The following is a 16,417-nucleotide window of genomic DNA, read 5'->3' on the forward strand; positions in this document are numbered from 1 at the left end:
AGGGGGACCTCTCCTCAGGCGAATACAGAGGCAAAAGAAGACCAAGGAAGATAAAAGTTTTTACATTCTAATTCTACAAAAGTGTTCATAACGGCCGTGTTAACAACATCCATGATCGATCCTTTCTCAGCTGTCCATCCTGTTCGACAGATCAGTCCCCTTACTGATCGCGATACACGATGACGCTCTTCAGCCCGACCACAATCCTCGTGGGGTTCCTTCTCCTCTACCTCTCGTCCTTTTTTATCTTCGCAATCGTTCGTATCGCAACCGGTATTTCAATTCAACGGATAGGCTATTTCTCCCTTCGTCGGATCGCATACGCTCCCAAGGAAGGGGTACAGATTGAGCTCCGCGGTCTCGGATTGTCACTACACCCCCCATCGTTTGCCCAACCGACATGGGTCAGCCTCCGATTGACAGACCTAAAAGTAACCTTGGACCCCTCCGCATTAGCCAAGAGTCGAAGAAATCCAGAAAAACCGGATGCGTCGACCACCCCAGACTCGTCGGAGTCGAAAAAGGAGGATGATCCACAGCGAGGATCCTCTCCGCGAAGTAAGACGTGGAAGACATTGACAAAAGTCAAGGAACGAGTCAAGCGACTTCACCGGCAGATCAACTGGTTGACATTGGTGGACGTCGTGGCCGTCAATACCACGGTTCATTTTATAGATGCTGGACAGATTCAGGTCGGTTCCGTCTCCTTGGCGGTGGACACCAGGCAAAAGATGGTGGATAGAGGAAAGGTGTTTCGTCGCAAGAAGGATTCATCTCGCGAACAACGCCCGGCAGAATGGATAATGAACGCCCAAAATGTTTTGCTTTCGGTGGACGGTCGTGAGCCGACAGAACTTTTGGATAACGTGGGGGTAAATATACACGGGCTTCTTTATAAAGATCTAGAGGGACTCAGAGATGCTTCCGTTGCGGTGAAGATTGGAAGGATGCATGTTCCATACGACGACTTGACGACGCTTTTGCAACGAATCAAGCAGTTCCGGCAACCTCCTACTAAAGAAACCTCGAACAACGACATCGATGAGGAGATGACCTTCGCAGACTTCGTGGAGGAATTGGATAAGCCTGGAAGCCGGGATGATGCAATTGTTCAGACAGTCGCTGATTCTAAGGAGTTTGCAAGCTCGTTACTGCGGGGAATACAAGAGATTCAGATCGCCCTGAGTTTCTTTAGACTGTCCCGGTCTATCGAATCGCTTTCTCAGGACCAGAATACCGTCTATCTGAATGTTGTATCTCATGAAATAGGCGCCGACCTTCATCGAATGGATCAGAAAAGCCCCGCCCATCGCATGTATTTCCAACGCAATGATGTGGCTCACCAGGCCCTTCTCGCTGCAATTGCCCTTTCAGTCAGCTTGGACGACAGCTCAGGTGAATCAGACAATATTCTATATATTCCTATGGCTACCACAACGATCAAAACTACACTCCCTTCGAAAACCGTCAGCACTTTTGATGACCATAACCCCGAAGAACGGAACACCAATATCCTTTTCGCGAACCTGGTTGTGACTTCCCCTTCACTCGATCTTGAACCTCGACACGTCTCTCGACTTCTGGGATTGGTACAACCACGATCGTCTTCGCCCCGTGGGAAGAAGAGAGATAACCACCGCTTAATATCTCGCCTACTTCCAAAGGCCAGTATAAAGCTTTCGGTCCATGAACCTGTCATTCGATTTGTCCTTCCGATCTCGAAGGAATCTGGTGCAGTTGATGACGATTATAACTTGCTCATATCTTCTATATCCTCTATATCACTCGATATTGAGTCTTCACATTCTTCGGAAGGCGGCGTCTACTATTCCCTGTCATCGATTTACCGGGTTGCGTCCCACCAATTATACTACCAAACTCCTACTGGAGTCAAACATAACCTACTCACGACGGAGAATTTGGAGTTCAAAGTTCTCCTTACTGCATCGCCGGAGGTCTGTGTGGTTGTCTCGGGAGCCTTAAACACATGCTCTGCCCATATGGTCAATGGCGAAGTCAATCGCGGCATTAGCCAGGTTGTCGAGCAATTCAGGCAACAGCTCAAACCAAAGAAACGAACATCTATGTCATTCGAAGAGCGAAAGCCTAGCCTCTTAAGACGCATACCTCCGTGGCTGCTCAGGTTTCAATTCGAAGCCACAGGCTTTAGCCTGGAAATCGCTGGCGTTGACTCAAGCGTGTCAGAGCTGTCTCGTGGTGTCTCGCTACAGCTTCAATCGTGGACTGCGGATTATAGAGCCCAGAAGTCCGAACCTGTGAATACTGTGAGCTTCGCAAGACGACGAACTCCAAGTCACTCCACAATTGGCGACGAATCGCCCTTCAGGTTTCCTCCCACATCTCCCCCAAGACAAGCACAACGTGGTGCCGCAGACGGAAGACGTTTGGCAATACATGGTCGCGGATTCGAAGGTTTTGTTATCGAATCTGAAGATTATCTGGAGCCTGAGGCATTCTTATCTCTTCCCAGATTCGAAATTGCTCTTAGCACGTTGAGTGATCGCCTTGGGCCCATTTTCCACATCAACTCCGTGATCAAAGGCGTGTATCTTCAATATTCTCTATATCGGTATTACTGCCTTGGAGTTGCGGTGTCTGTGCTCCAGAATGCTTTTATGCCAGAGTCTCCTGAAGCTTCAAGCGAATCTGCTGCTCAACGTGAATTTGCAAAGTCAATGCCACCGCCTCGTGCACCCACACAAAGGAGCGAGCTCATCACAACGGACATCAGGGCAACTGTGATTCAAGTCAAAGCTTTTATGCCAACAGATCCTCCAATGATGCTTCAGGTCTACGGGTTGGCGGCTGGCTCGCATCGCCTTTCAGCTCCTTTCGTCAGAGCTCATCTTGTCCGATTACATGCCGAAACCCCCAAAGCTAAAGGCGTGTGGGCCAGGATTGTTAGCATGAGCAATGCCAGACTTGATTTACGCAAAGTGAAATTCAAGCAGGGTGCCAGTCTAGTCGAGGAAAAGTCCATAGATCTGTGGGCCGATTTCATTCGCATTGGTGTTCCTCACCACATGGTGATGCATCATGTTTTTGATAACATCGTGAACACGTCAAAGGCCTTCAAGCAGCTACACGGTCGCTTCAAGAGCCACAAAACGGATTTTGTCTCAGAAAGAGACCCAGAAGGGCCAAAGAAAGTACCAAGAGTATCATTGCGGAGCAAGGCCTTGCTGTTTGAGCTGGAGGATGACGCGTTTGAGTGGAAGCTAGGCTGCATATATAGAACCGGACTACTCGAACAGCGTCAACGTTTGGCTCGGGAAGAGGCTTACAACCTTAAACTTCAAAAGATCAAGGAGTCGGATCAGCGGCGCGCCTCGTCTAAGCTCAGAGCAAAATCCAGCCACCGAACCCTCCGCAGTGAGCGAACAAGTCAAGATACGAGGAGGAGTAAAAGCGCCGATGGGAAACCCAGACACGATCCCCATGAGACCCATCGTGGCCGGGGAAGAAAGTTCCGCTACGATGTCGACGGTTCAGCTTGCCTTTCCTCAGAGTCTAAGGTATCGGCAGAGAATGCTTGGTACCGACTCCAGGAGCACAATGCACAATCTTGGAAAAAGAAGATCGATGCTGCTATGCGATTCCAAGGCAACTCCATCAAGGAGATCAGGAATATCTTTTCTGGGGTGGATGAGCCTCCGGAAGATGTGCAAGAAACAGAGACTGTGCTGGGCATCCCGAACAGACCAGGTATCATGTCGGCTTTCATAAGTGATGTGAACCTTGTGATCGACAAACCATATTTCCTAGTTGACGATTACGCCACGTTCCTCAATAAGATTGGAAAGGGAATGCCAATGTCCATGCAGTATGCATTGCTCGTTCCTATGAGCATTCAGCTGGATATGGGCGAGGCTCGCGTCACATTGAGAGATTATCCCCTGGATTTGTTGCATATACCGGCTTTGCGACCTGGTCAATCTCCACGACTGCCTAGTTGGTCACTTCGGACTAATTTTGTCATCGCTGAGGAGTACCGTGACTTCAAGTCAGCCAGACAAGTCAAACTGGAGCTTGTTCCCGAAAGTGAACTGCCAGATGGTAGAATAAGCCCTGCATTTTCAATTGATGTCTGGCGGTCTGTTTCGCCTGTCAAGACGTACTCCGATCCTACCGTCGAAATCAATACTAGCCTACCAACGAGCATCTCCTGGGGAATGTCGTACCAGCCCGTCATTCAAGACATGATGAAGATCATAGAGGGCTTTACGAAGACCGAAATCGATCCGTCTGACAGGGTTGGGTTCTGGGATAAGATTCGACTAAGCTTCCACTCTCGAATTAGAGTTCTTTGGAAGGAAGACGGAGATGTCCATCTACGTCTCAAGGGCTCTCGTGATCCATATGTGGTGACTGGCTTTGGAAGCGGCTTCGTTATGTGCTTCCGCAAAGATGTCAGATGGGATATTCACACTAGTGATGATCCAATGGAGTTCATGAACGTGAGGAGTGGAGAATACGTTCTGGCCATTCCAGATTATAGCAATGAAGCTCGATGCGCAGTTGAGGCTGCAGCCCAGGATCTGGAATCTGCATCCACGTCGAGCGATGTGAAGAATGCGGCCCATTTCAAGAAGGTTGTGATGAAATTATCAGGCGACGTGCGCTGGTCTGCTGGTCTGGTCTTTGAACGCGATATTGATGAACACAACCGCTCATTCGAGTTCAAACCCCACTACGAGGTGGTTCTCCAGAACCCAGATTATGTGGACCATTCGCAGCCAGAGGTATGGTGCAGAATAACTCCAATGAGATGATTTTTAACTAACAGAATTGCAGACCTACGATGCTTACCGTGGCTTCCGGAGTAACCACATTCACTTATCCGTCGCGGTTCTTGCCCCGGAAAGCAGAGACTGGTGTGTCGACGAGATCAAACCGTCGACAAGCTATAACACAGTTCACTTGACGCCCCGTTTCTTTACTCACTTCTTCAATTGGTGGTCTCTGTTCTCGGGTGTAATGTCGCTCCCTGTTCGTCAAGGACCTCTCTGGCCTGGTATCACAAGGACAAGCAAGAAGTTTAACCGTCATCTTGCAACTGTCAAGTACAAGCTGCTTCTTGCTCCTTTGTTTGTGGCTCACATATACAAGCATAAGGACCGTGAAGACTATGCCGAAGACGTTGTGACAGCAACGGGTTTGAAGGTTCGCTTAGACAGTCTGAAGCTTGATTTCCATCAGAGACGCGAGCAAGTGAAGACACTGGCCAAGGGACGCCTGAAGCAAACGCAGGCAAGCGCAATGCGGATAAATCAAGCCCAACTGGATTTGCAGGCTGCGGACTTCAGAGCCGTATCGGCCAGCATTGAAGGAACGAACCCTGACGACCTTGAGAAAAATAAAGAAGATATCATATCGACCTTCCAGCAGCCAGTGCCATCAGTGGATCTATCACGATTTACCATTCCCGACCAAAACCTCGATTGGGTTGATATGGATGATTTTGTCGAACTCGATTGGATCCTTCCCCAGGAGTCAAATCCTCGAACTCAGATCTTGCCATTGGCCTTCTCGCCACGGTTTACCTACTTCCGCCAAACAGACCACGGCGATGTCACCCCAGACCAAACAGGTTATAGCACATTTGGATATGAGCCTACTCATGAATGTGTCATGTCCGAAAAGAACGAGCCCCGTCGGGTACAAATGGAACTTATCCGAGATCGCCTTGCTACAGTCGAGTCACAAATAAGAGATTATGAACGCACAATCGGTGAACTGGAACTTAGGGTAATGAGAGAAATCGACAACAAGGCCGAGTTGAAGAGCCAGTATGATGCTTTTGTTAATCAAGCAGAGGCGCTCACACGGAGGCGAAACTTCCTCTTTGCTGGGCTTTGCCGCCTCGAGAGACAACTTGCAAGGGACGAAAGAGGATCACCGAACGAGAAACCCGATTACAATGCAAGCGAGACGTCATCTAGAGCCGGCACTGATTCAGACTCGGCCAACGAGGGCAAGGAAGCCAATTTTGATGGACTCTATGCTTCACCTAGTGACGAATTCGCGAGCGACTTTGACAATCGGTTCATGATACACAACGTGCAATTGAAATGGAACAACTCGCTCAGAAATATTATCCTGCGTTACAGCCATCAAGTTAGCCAGAGGCGCGGGTTTGTGTATTACATGTCTCGAAGGGCCGTCAAGTTCATCCTTGATATCGTCGATGAGCAAAACAAGAACAAGGAAAAACATTCCCAAATGTTCAACAACTCATCCAGACGACCATCTGATGATGGGAGTCTTGCTGATCTGGATGACGGCGAAAGTGTGGAAGATCGCATTGAGCAATTGCTAAACGATGCAAAGCGATATGTCAACGTGGAAGACCAGGATCCTCAGCCACGTAGCCGATCCCATTCGAAAGTGGATGACTCAAGTGAAAACATCGCCCCTGAATTTACGCCCCAGAACAGCTACAGTTTGCGACTCATTGCGCCTCAGATCCAGTTACAGAGCGAGAAGAACCAAAAGTCGGTCTTGCTGGTCGCCGCCAAGGGCATGCAACTTAAAGTGGTATCAATTATGGATAAGGAGCGAGTATCTGACGATGTCAGTGGTTTGGTGCAGCGCCGGTTTTCTCTAGACATGGACGGGGCTCAGTTCTTTGTCGCAACGCAGAAGAGCTTGATGGCCCACCTGCAATTCTATGCCGGTAACAAATATGGCAATTCACCTGGATCAGCATGGCCACCTTGGTTGACTCTCGAAGCGATGTTCGATTTTGAGCTTAATCCGTTTGGGTTCTCAAGGATCGTGCAGAAGACATCTGCCAGTCTGCGATACGACAAATACAACAACCTTAGATTGAAGTATAACGAGGAGGTTGCTAAAGGACATCCAGACCATCAAGATAATCCAGACTGTCAAGAAGCCCGAATGGACCATATCAGCGTCGATTTCCCACATTTCCGTGCCATTTGCGACTCTGCGGAATACTATTCCATGTATATCATCGTTCTTGATCTGCTGCTTTACAGTGAACCCTTGGAGAAAGTTCGAAACGAGCGGCTTGAGAAAATTATGCTCACGTCCGATTTCAGCGATCTGCGAGGTGCTCCCGAGATGGTCTTTAAGCTCCAGGCTCGTATCCGTCAACTAGAGGAGATAAAGGAACACTTCCAGATTCATGCCAAATACCTGGACAAGCGAGGGTGGGAAGATCGGTTGGCGCTTGAGCAAGATCTCGCTCAATGCGAAGACGAGTTGTTTTTCATGATGGAAGCAATCACGTCGTCTCAGAGAAGAATTGATCCGACCATGTCAGGAGCACACGGTGTTTTGCGCTGGAACATTTCTGCATCCGAAGTTGTCTGGCACCTCATGAAAGAGCAATCCCAACCATTGATCGAATTCCAATTGAGAAACGCCGAATACGATCGTACTGATAACAGCGATGGTTCGAATCACAATTTGGTCGCGATCGAGAGATTGTATGGTTTGAACCTTCTCCCAGACGCCATATACCCTCAAATCATTGTGCCATATCTTGACCAAGCACGAAGCTTGGATGGTCCAGATGATTACATGCTCAGGGTCAAGTGGCATATGTTAGAGGCTGTTGCAGGAATTCCCGTTTTGGATGATTTCGAGGTGGCACTTTTCCCACTCAAGGTACAGTTAGAGCGCGAGCTTGGGCAGAAGGTGTTCGAGTACGTTTTCCCCAATGTCGGGTCGAGTGCGTTTGAAAATGGTGGCTTCTCGCCAATGATGATCAAAAACATGAAGCCACTCGAAGATTCAGACGACGAGCTCGATGACGATGACGAAGGAAGCCCACCGCCGCCTACAACTTCATATGGCAATGGTGACCTGTCGATGGACGATCTTAAAGGACCCGGCGCAATTGAGCTTAGGCTGCAGCCGACAATGTCGCTAGCCGATGAGGGTAGGCCGCATACTCGCTCGGGTCAGCTCAAGGGTCTCGCCATGACGCCTATCCACAAAGATACCACTCGGCTTGGGCCATCGGACAACCGTCCGCCACTTCGCCCGAGCACTAGTGGTGGATTGGGCAAGAAGAGATCCGTTGACAGCTTGCGCATTCTGTCAAGAACGCATACAGAAAAGCCACTGGCCAATACCAATGCCTCGAGCAGTACTGCTGTAGAGGAAAAGACCAAGAAGTTCAACCTGTCAAGAAGAAACAAAACCAAGGAGGCCCAAGATGAAATATCTCAAATGATGTCTCGCGCGTCCAACTATATGACACTTGCGCACGTCAAGGTCCAAGATGTGGTGCTCTGTCTGAGTTACAAAGGCAAGGGCGAACACAACATTGAGGATCTTCATGACTTTGTCTTCCGGTTGCCGATTCTAGAATACCGGAACAAAACCTGGTCTAACCTCGATCTTGCTTTGCGCCTGAAGAAGGATGTGATCAAGGCTCTCATTTCTCACACGCCTGCAATTCTCGGCAACAAATTCTCCCACCACCGACCTTCCAAGCAGCAACTGAAACGGTACCGCGAGCTTGCAAATTCGTCCCAACTTCTGCATAACCCTGATAGCTCTGCGAACACGATTTCCGATAAGAGTCAAGCCAGTGCCGACTCCAACAGCGAGTACTCGGAATCGCCATCACGAAGGTCCTTCCAATCGAACGCTTCTCCTCTTGGGCGATCAAATTCCCTGGGGTCTAGTATGCAAGACGGCGCACCATTATCGGATTCTCGTTCTGCAAGTGAAGTGGATGTGGATTCTCGTTGGGAGGTAAGTTTTCTGGCCCGCTTGAAATATGAGAAAATACTAATTGGTTTACAGCAATCTCGCCGGTTGATCAATCCTCCCAACCGGCCCATGACTTCGGGCACTACAATCACAACTGTTCGGACCAAGACCTGGACTGGACAGGATGAAGGTCACAAGAATACGATTCGAAACTTTGGGCGGAAGTTGATGCCGTCTCGGAAATAAGTTCGACTCGAAGATGAATTCATGCGCCGGCAAAGGCTTCCAACGCACCCTCTTATACTCACCAACCTCCTAGCACCTTTATCCTCTCCCTCCAAACATGTCCTTTATTAATTTCTCCTGTCATCTTTGCATTCCCTGCGACACCCAGCGTCTTCTACTATGAGATACCCCAAACGCAGTGGGTCGTATATAGGCGTCAACCTCTTTCTATTCTTGGAAGTTTTGAAGTTTTATTCATTCTCGCTTTTGACATTTTTTCCTTTGGTTTTTACCTATTGTTTCCCTTTCTGTCTGTATTATTGTTCGTTCAACCTTACCTTACCTTGCTACTTTTATACTCGATTACTCCACCTATGTCCTCATAATCCTTTTTCTTTCTTGCCTTTTGCTTTCTCCCCCTTGATCATTTCCGGGTGTTTGGATCCATTACTAGCATGTGCATATTTTAGAGATGGAAAGGTTATATGGCGACAGCGATGGCGATGGCGATGGCGATGGCGAAATTCAAATCGGGTTTACTACTCTGTACAGTTCCATATCAAGGCTGTATAGACAACTATACAAGACACGGTACATACATATTGGGACTTCTTTGTTGGGTGGAATGGACTTGGATTGAATGGAACTGGTATATAGAAAAAGGACAAGTTTCGAATTGAAGAGATCCAATCAACCTGGCCGTGTTGGTTAAGGTCATTAACTACTTTTTTACTACTGAGTAGGTGTGGTAGGATACATAGTACTAAATTTAAGATTACATTTTTTTCATAAACGCCAGGGTATCCATGTACATATGGTACAGTGTAATTAAAGAAAAGCAGGAGCAGCGGTATTGCATTTCCATCCGAACCCATTGTTCTTGGATGGGTAGAAGTGACCATTCGCCAAGTCAATAGAGATAAAACAGACGTATTTAGTAAATGGTCATGGATGGATTAAATGCAATAGATAGTAGATAGTGGCATGTATCAAGTCATTAGGAGCGTTATAGGTAGAGTATGCATCGTTCGCCCGGTTGAGTTGGACGGTTATACATTGGAATGAGCATCAGAAGGCGTAGACGGGGCAGAAGGTTTCTCGCGGAACCACGGGAGGAGCTGAGGTATACTGTCCTGGACGGTCTTGAAACGGGTTCGGGCTGTTGGGGCAGCAGGATCATCGGTGTACGGGATGCCACCTTGGCCGAGATTCTGTTGCCAGGCTTCCTTTTCGCGGCGGAGATCGCTCTGCACCCATGGGATGGTGATGAGGGTCCAGAGGATGGCCCAGGCGAAGGGGAGGGACCAGCCCAGCTGGGGGAATTAGTTTGGATAAAGGAGCCAATGGCTAGGGCTGGCTGGGACTTACCGTGTAGGCGATGTTCTCGGGAGTAGTGAAGATCACAGCCGTAATGGCTGCTGCAAAGATGACTGAGCCACCTCCCCAGAAGCAGTTCATTTCGAAGAGCATGCGCCGGAAGTACGGACTGGATAGATATCGAGTTCGCAGGGCGTACCGGTACATCTGACCACCACCTCCATCCACGGCAACCACATCTTCAATGAGAACGTAGAGGGCTGTCGGCATGACGGAGCCTTTCGGCGTTGAAGAAATGCGAAAAGGGGCCTTATGTCCACAGGCACGGAGGACGTCGAGGGATAAGTGGACGAGACCAAAGTAGAACATGACGGTAGGGAGAACCATGGCGACGAGGCGTACTGCAAATAATGAGTATGGGAAATAAACGAATAGAAAAGAGACTCCTACCATATGGCTCTTTAGGTACAGTGCCACTGCCATCGTGTTAGTTTGCTTCATCCGACTAAATACCGTTCAGCACTTACACGATGAGCTCGACAGCCAAGATCAACCACACAATGGTGAAGTTGATTTGGAAAAAGTCCAGCTAGATAAGAGAGACAGCGTCAACAATCCATTCAATCCACCCGCGCAGTATATCCAGCGCCTTACCCATGATCTCCTGGCATTTAGGGGTCTCGCCCGAGAATGCTTCTTGAACAGATTATAGAGTCGATAGAAATATTCAAACACGGAGATACCGCCCAACGAAGCCGTGACGATAGAGAAGACTAGATGAATCGCAAGCCATTAGCGATGAACAAACAAACAGACAGACAGACAAGGGAGAGATGGAAATACACAGCACATACCCAAATTGTGCGAGAGATCCGTCGCGTACCACAGGCCCCAATACAGCGCCACCGGCTGACCCAAGGTGTCGAGGACGAAAAGGATCCAGAAGAAAGCAATGGACTTCTTCCTGGTACGCAGGGAGTAGGGAAGCGGAGGAGGCTCTGATGCGACAGTAGCCCTTCCTTCTTCTTCCATCGCAGTGGCGATGACTGGATAGATAAGCGGTACGGATGAGCTGATGGGATGGGAAGAGGTGCCTTTTTTTTGCCCTTAAACGGCGGGTGTCATGGCGAGATGAGGTAGATAAGATGGAACAGCAAGCAACACAAGGCTATTTCATAGAACCAGACAAAGACATCAGATCCATAGTCCTTCAGCGGAAGCCGGCGGAGACAGCCAGTTTTTGGACGGCCTTTGGTGGCAGAGAACAAGGAAGATCCGTTCCCGGGCGACACAGTGCCTGACGTAACTGCAGTGATGTCATCATCCAGTGGCTACATACTATACAGGGGTAGTATTGTTCGCATTGTTATTGTTGTTCTTTTATTAGTCTCATTCTTATTACTACATAGTACAATCCCACTAAATACTATGTAATCTCCAGATAATGTAGAAATCCGATTCTGCCGTCTTATCCTTGATGCTTTTTTAGGCTTGCCGATGCCCGATGGTGATCCTCACGTGATGAGTCCAGACTGGCGATCTTTTGATAGTGAAGTTATATTCATTATTATTAAATATTAACACATATATATATATATTACAACCAATACAGATTAAAATATCCGAGTAATACTCGGCTTCACCCACAACGGCTTCTCGCACTGTCGACCGTTGCGCCAGTTGGCGATCTTTTCCAGATCCCATCCGGCAGAGAGACGATTCCCATCGGGAAGGTCGGTTTTCGGTCCCCCGAGTCGGACTGTGCGCACAAAGACACAGTGGCCGGATGAATCGTAGGTGTATTCCAGACATTCCGGATGGTCGTGGCAGGCAGCTTTACAGGCTGCCATGGAGGCGTGACCGGGCGATTCGAGGGGTTCTTGCCAGCCACCCCAGTCGCCGTTATCCCAGTCGGTTTTTTGCTCAAAGGTGCCGATCTTGTGGTAGTCGATCAGGTCTGCATAGAGTAGAGGTTGCTATCATTGTTAGTGATACTCTGGCATATCAGACGGAGATACATACCTTCTGACCCCTCTGCTGCTCATATTTCGACAAAGACTCCATATCCGAGTAAAGTGTCTTGTGAAGGGTGATTACCGGCTGACACCAGTGCTTATCATCAAAAGGAATCCCATGCAGGGGATGAGGATTAAACATAGGCCACAATCCCGACAGTTTAATCCCCTTCTGATACAACACCCACCCCAGTATCGAATCCCCACAGCAATCCTCACGAGCAAGCTGCTGGTACTCTTCCGTCAACGACGGCGAAGCAAACTCCCCATTTGCACCAGCCTTCCGGACAACCGCCTTCTGAACCGCCGCAGAGGAGAGGACAAACCCAGCACCCCCGTACGCGAACCACGTCGTCTCATCATCCTTGTTCTTCCTACCCGGCGAAGGCGACCCAAAGTAGAGCGGTGTATGGTGATTATAGCTGTCCAGCAGCCGGAACAGATTATCCCAGACGACGTAGGTGTCACTCTCGATAAACACGAACCAATTGGCCGTCGGATTGACCTCGTAGGCGTATTCGACCATGGGGAGGAACTTGAACCGATCCAGCTTCCAGCCCTTTGCGCCCGTCATTTGCTTTTCCGTATTCGTGTTCGTGGCATTGCTCTTGATGGTGTGGTTTACGTAAAAGGCCTCGTAGGCTTCAAAGTCGACAGTATTGTCGACACGGTAGGAATGCGGAAGGGTCGCGATGATGTCGTGGACATGGTGCGATTTCAATTCCTGCTCGTGGTCGGAGACAATGATGAGATTCGAGATGCAGCGGGTGGCCGTTGCGAACTGGGCCTCGATGCGATCGGCGGGTTCGGAGGCGCCAATCTTCAACACGACCTGGACGCGCGGGAGGATTTCGGAGGGGAAGGAATCGCAGATGTCGGGCTCGGACGACGCGGCGCTGGGCGAGGGACGGAAACGAGAGACGGTCTCCCAGGTCCAGAAGTCGGGCGAAGACGGGGATGAAGGAGGTGAGTGTGGTAACAAACGGGCGGAGGGATTGCCGAGTCTGAAGCTGAGGAAGGCCAGGATGCACAGGGCCAGTAGCACGAGGGCTGGGATGGTGACACGGCGAGAGGGCATTGAGGGTTTATTTTTGAAGTTGATCATGGTGGGATAAAGAGGAATTATAAAGAATCATAGAAAGAATCGACATAATTAGAGCATGTTGGGTGAGACAACAATAGGAGATTCAGCCCTGCTGCTATCATTTTCCTGCATTTTAGTCTGCGGGGATAGCGGTATGTCTACTCCACATAAGCTAGAAAATCTAGAAAATCTAGAAAATACTAGAACAACTATCTAAATAATCAGACAATTATAAGAATATAATTATCCTTTGAACAATTGATGTTTCTCTGCATATAAACTGGGGCAAACTCAATTCTTTAGCCGACAGGAACCATGGGTGGATAATTGGGGCTATCCATAGACAGCATCATCTACAAGTATGCAGTAGAAATACTACAACCCTCTTCATGCCTCGATCGCAAACAGCGCGAGGCATGGCACTGCCACACTGGGATACGCGCGGATATAGCAATACAAGACAATGAATGGTATAGTTTGCAGAAATTCTGCGTATTTCCAGTGCAGGGCAGCAACCACGGTTCAACATCCCATCCCATGGAGGCCGGAAAAGGTTGCCCAAAAACATACCTATACATGAAGAGCCCCTTCAATCTCTTAAGACTGTGAGAGGACTAGAAAACCAACGGCGGTCCCCTTGACATGTTTCGCGGATGGAAGATCTTCCGAACCTCAAGAGGGCTTGCCAGTGATGGACTCCGGATTGATGGTTGCGTGAATCCAGCCAAATCCGTTCCACCCACATTAGAGATCAACTGGCGAGTAGGACCAAATACGGAGTATACGACTACAATAATAATGATGCCAATCAGAATATAACAGGGTTAACTGTTAAACCTAATCATTGGAATGGTGGCGAACCGTTGAAAATCAGGATACGCCATCTTGCCCAGGAAGAAGATGCTCGCGGACAGGAAATACGCCCGAGCCTGGATCCGCCAGACGCGCGCCCATGTGTCATCCGGTAGGTTTCTCCATGCGTCGAGAACCCCAGTGGGAGGGTGTGTTTTCAGTCTCGGATCGAGGGGCACAATCAACTGGTCGTTGTCGGGTAGCATGGATGCCGCCATTCGGATGAGACCCGTTCGTGCCGGAAGGGTAGCCATACTTGTGATAAAGTACGGGATCAGGCCCAGAACTCCCAGCTTATAGCCTGGACGGAGGGCCTGGGGACCACCGGAGCTCAGAATATCTTGGACATCCATGAATCCAGTTAGAGTTGCGAGACGACTTGCGAGCTCAAGAGCATACAGTGACAAGAACCGGTCGGTGATGGCGTCCAGGAGAATGGCGGGGAGCACGCGGATCCAGCATCAGGGCCCGGGAAGTCTTTGATGGATGTACTTTGGAGATGGCTTGGTGATGATGATGTGGATCCAGAGAACTTGAAAATTAGCCAGAAGGCCGGCGAAAAGAACCGAACGCAGGTCTTCTCTCCAGGAGCTGCCAGCTGTTGGGAGTAGCGCTGGGAGAAGAGCACTCCAGACGAAATCATAGGTGATGAACAAGATGAATCCGCGCAGCCAGAAGAAGGGATCGGCTTGGGCGTGTAAATGGGAGATCGTGGTGCGGAACGAGTTGGTGATGCCGGGCTGGGGCTGTTCAACCATGGCGATCGTTTGGATAACCATTGCATAGGAGTATTGAGCCTGAAGACAAGTGAGAGACGTCGCTATACTGGACTAGGTACATACTCACCAGCCACCATAGCGCGATGCAAAGCTCGGGCAACATTGTGATGAGAACCAGAAGAGGTGGAGAGTCAGACTCGACTGATTATGAAAAAAAAGGAAAGACTGGGAATTAACTTATATATCCCTACAGGTCTGCCAGCTGGCGGGGCAGAGTGGCACTAGAACACCCTCGGTTGAGGCTATCTGACTCAATGCAACCCTCCGGGCCATTTGAGTGGAGTTCTCGTTCTTTTCGATGTTTCTCATGTCTTTTTGCATTTTGGGGTATGGGATTTAGGGGTTCGGATACTAGATTCCTGCTTCCTTTGGCGAAGCGCCTGCATAGCTAGTCACTATAGACGGCTCCAACAGGGCAATAGAATCTGATCAATTGATTGATCAACGTTGACATACCTTGACAAGCATATTGACTCAATTTATCACATTTTCTCAGTCAGATCCCTTAACTGTTTCCCATGCTTGTGGATGAATGCTTTGAGTCACGTTCCCCAGACCCGGCGACAGCTAAAGCTCTGGGGTATAGGATCCCCGATTGAATATTCGTGACTGCCCTCAGCAACACGAAGGTGGCGGGAATCCATTCGGGGGTGATGACGCACGAGCTGGACTACTTTGCGAATCTAATCCACAACGTCAACTCGATCGAGCCGCACGACTTTCAGGTTGTGCCAGATCACGTTCAACGAGAACGAACAACAGGCTCTGGAAGCCACAGATACCAAAGTACGACCAGCCCAATGCACCGTCCCACCGGGCGATCAGCTCATCATCCCCCGCGGGGGCCGCAATTGTGCTGCTCGCAGTGGTGCTGTTCAACAATTGCAGCTGGAAGATGCAGCTGGCGATGGGTGCGGCGTGTTTTGTCCTGAACATCGAATACTGGCTGTTGGCGCTGCTGGTGAAGCCGACGACGATGGGGGGATTTTAGTCGCTACTGTTGTGCATCCAGTGCCAGTGGAGTACAGGTTGTCTGCGAGTAGGCAGAATTACCCCCCAAACGCTGTGGTTGGCGATCCAGCGAACGCAGCCCACCGAGTGGGTGAAGCGCTCTGGTGTCAGGCCAGCAAGCATCTCGATGACCCGGGCTGGAGTGCGGTTCAGGCCAAAGATGAAGCTGTTTGGTCCATCCAGGGCCTAGTGGCGATCAGTTGATGACCTCTAGATAGCCATCTACAATTCTACCATCTATCCAGTGCAGGATGTCTCAGATCCAACCAACCAGTATTCCGTCGGGGACTCGGGATCGGATAAGGCTGTACGGCTGCATCATTACTAGACTTCCGGGCCGACTGTGCAGATGGCAGGCTGACAGGCAGGGCTTCACTAGTTCGACTTACGTGGATCTCTGGAAGCATCCAAAGCCCCCGAAC

General features: G+C 49.5%; 4 protein-coding genes across 4 annotated transcripts; 1 reads left to right on the top strand and 3 right to left on the bottom strand.

Annotated features, from left to right (window-relative positions):
- Nucleotides 1-179: 179 nt before the first annotated feature.
- ASPWEDRAFT_108539 (FMP27 family protein) lies at nt 180-8,958 on the top strand (the record flags this gene model as incomplete). Its single annotated transcript, XM_040828001.1, has 3 exons — nt 180-4,763; nt 4,816-8,754; nt 8,806-8,958. 3 exons carry the CDS (start codon nt 180-182, stop codon nt 8,956-8,958), a joined length of 8,676 nt encoding a protein of 2,891 aa, XP_040691240.1.
- A 1,028-nt stretch (nt 8,959-9,986) lies between these two features.
- On the bottom strand, nt 9,987-11,286 carry ASPWEDRAFT_107255 (uncharacterized protein; the record flags this gene model as incomplete). Its single annotated transcript, XM_040827873.1, has 6 exons — nt 9,987-10,250; nt 10,306-10,655; nt 10,705-10,730; nt 10,782-10,843; nt 10,909-11,027; nt 11,109-11,286. The coding sequence occupies 6 exons, from the start codon at nt 11,284-11,286 to the stop codon at nt 9,987-9,989; spliced, it is 999 nt and encodes a 332-aa protein (XP_040691241.1).
- A 571-nt stretch (nt 11,287-11,857) lies between these two features.
- ASPWEDRAFT_39284 (uncharacterized protein) lies at nt 11,858-13,452 on the bottom strand. Its single transcript, XM_040835064.1, has 2 exons — nt 12,277-13,452; nt 11,858-12,230 (listed from the first exon to the last, which is right to left on the bottom strand). The coding sequence occupies exons 1-2, from the start codon at nt 13,345-13,347 to the stop codon at nt 11,868-11,870; spliced, it is 1,434 nt and encodes a 477-aa protein (XP_040691242.1). The 5' UTR covers nt 13,348-13,452; the 3' UTR covers nt 11,858-11,867.
- Nucleotides 13,453-14,177: 725 nt separating this feature from the next.
- Nucleotides 14,178-15,087, bottom strand: ASPWEDRAFT_26937 (uncharacterized protein; the record flags this gene model as incomplete). Its single annotated transcript, XM_040832924.1, has 3 exons — nt 14,178-14,583; nt 14,698-15,002; nt 15,052-15,087. 3 exons carry the CDS (start codon nt 15,085-15,087, stop codon nt 14,178-14,180), a joined length of 747 nt encoding a protein of 248 aa, XP_040691243.1.
- Nucleotides 15,088-16,417: the final 1,330 nt, after the last annotated feature.

Source organism: Aspergillus wentii, assembly GCF_001890725.1.
Source record: "Aspergillus wentii DTO 134E9 unplaced genomic scaffold ASPWEscaffold_3, whole genome shotgun sequence".
In the NCBI taxonomy this organism is placed as follows: Eukaryota; Fungi; Ascomycota; class Eurotiomycetes; order Eurotiales; family Aspergillaceae; genus Aspergillus; species Aspergillus wentii.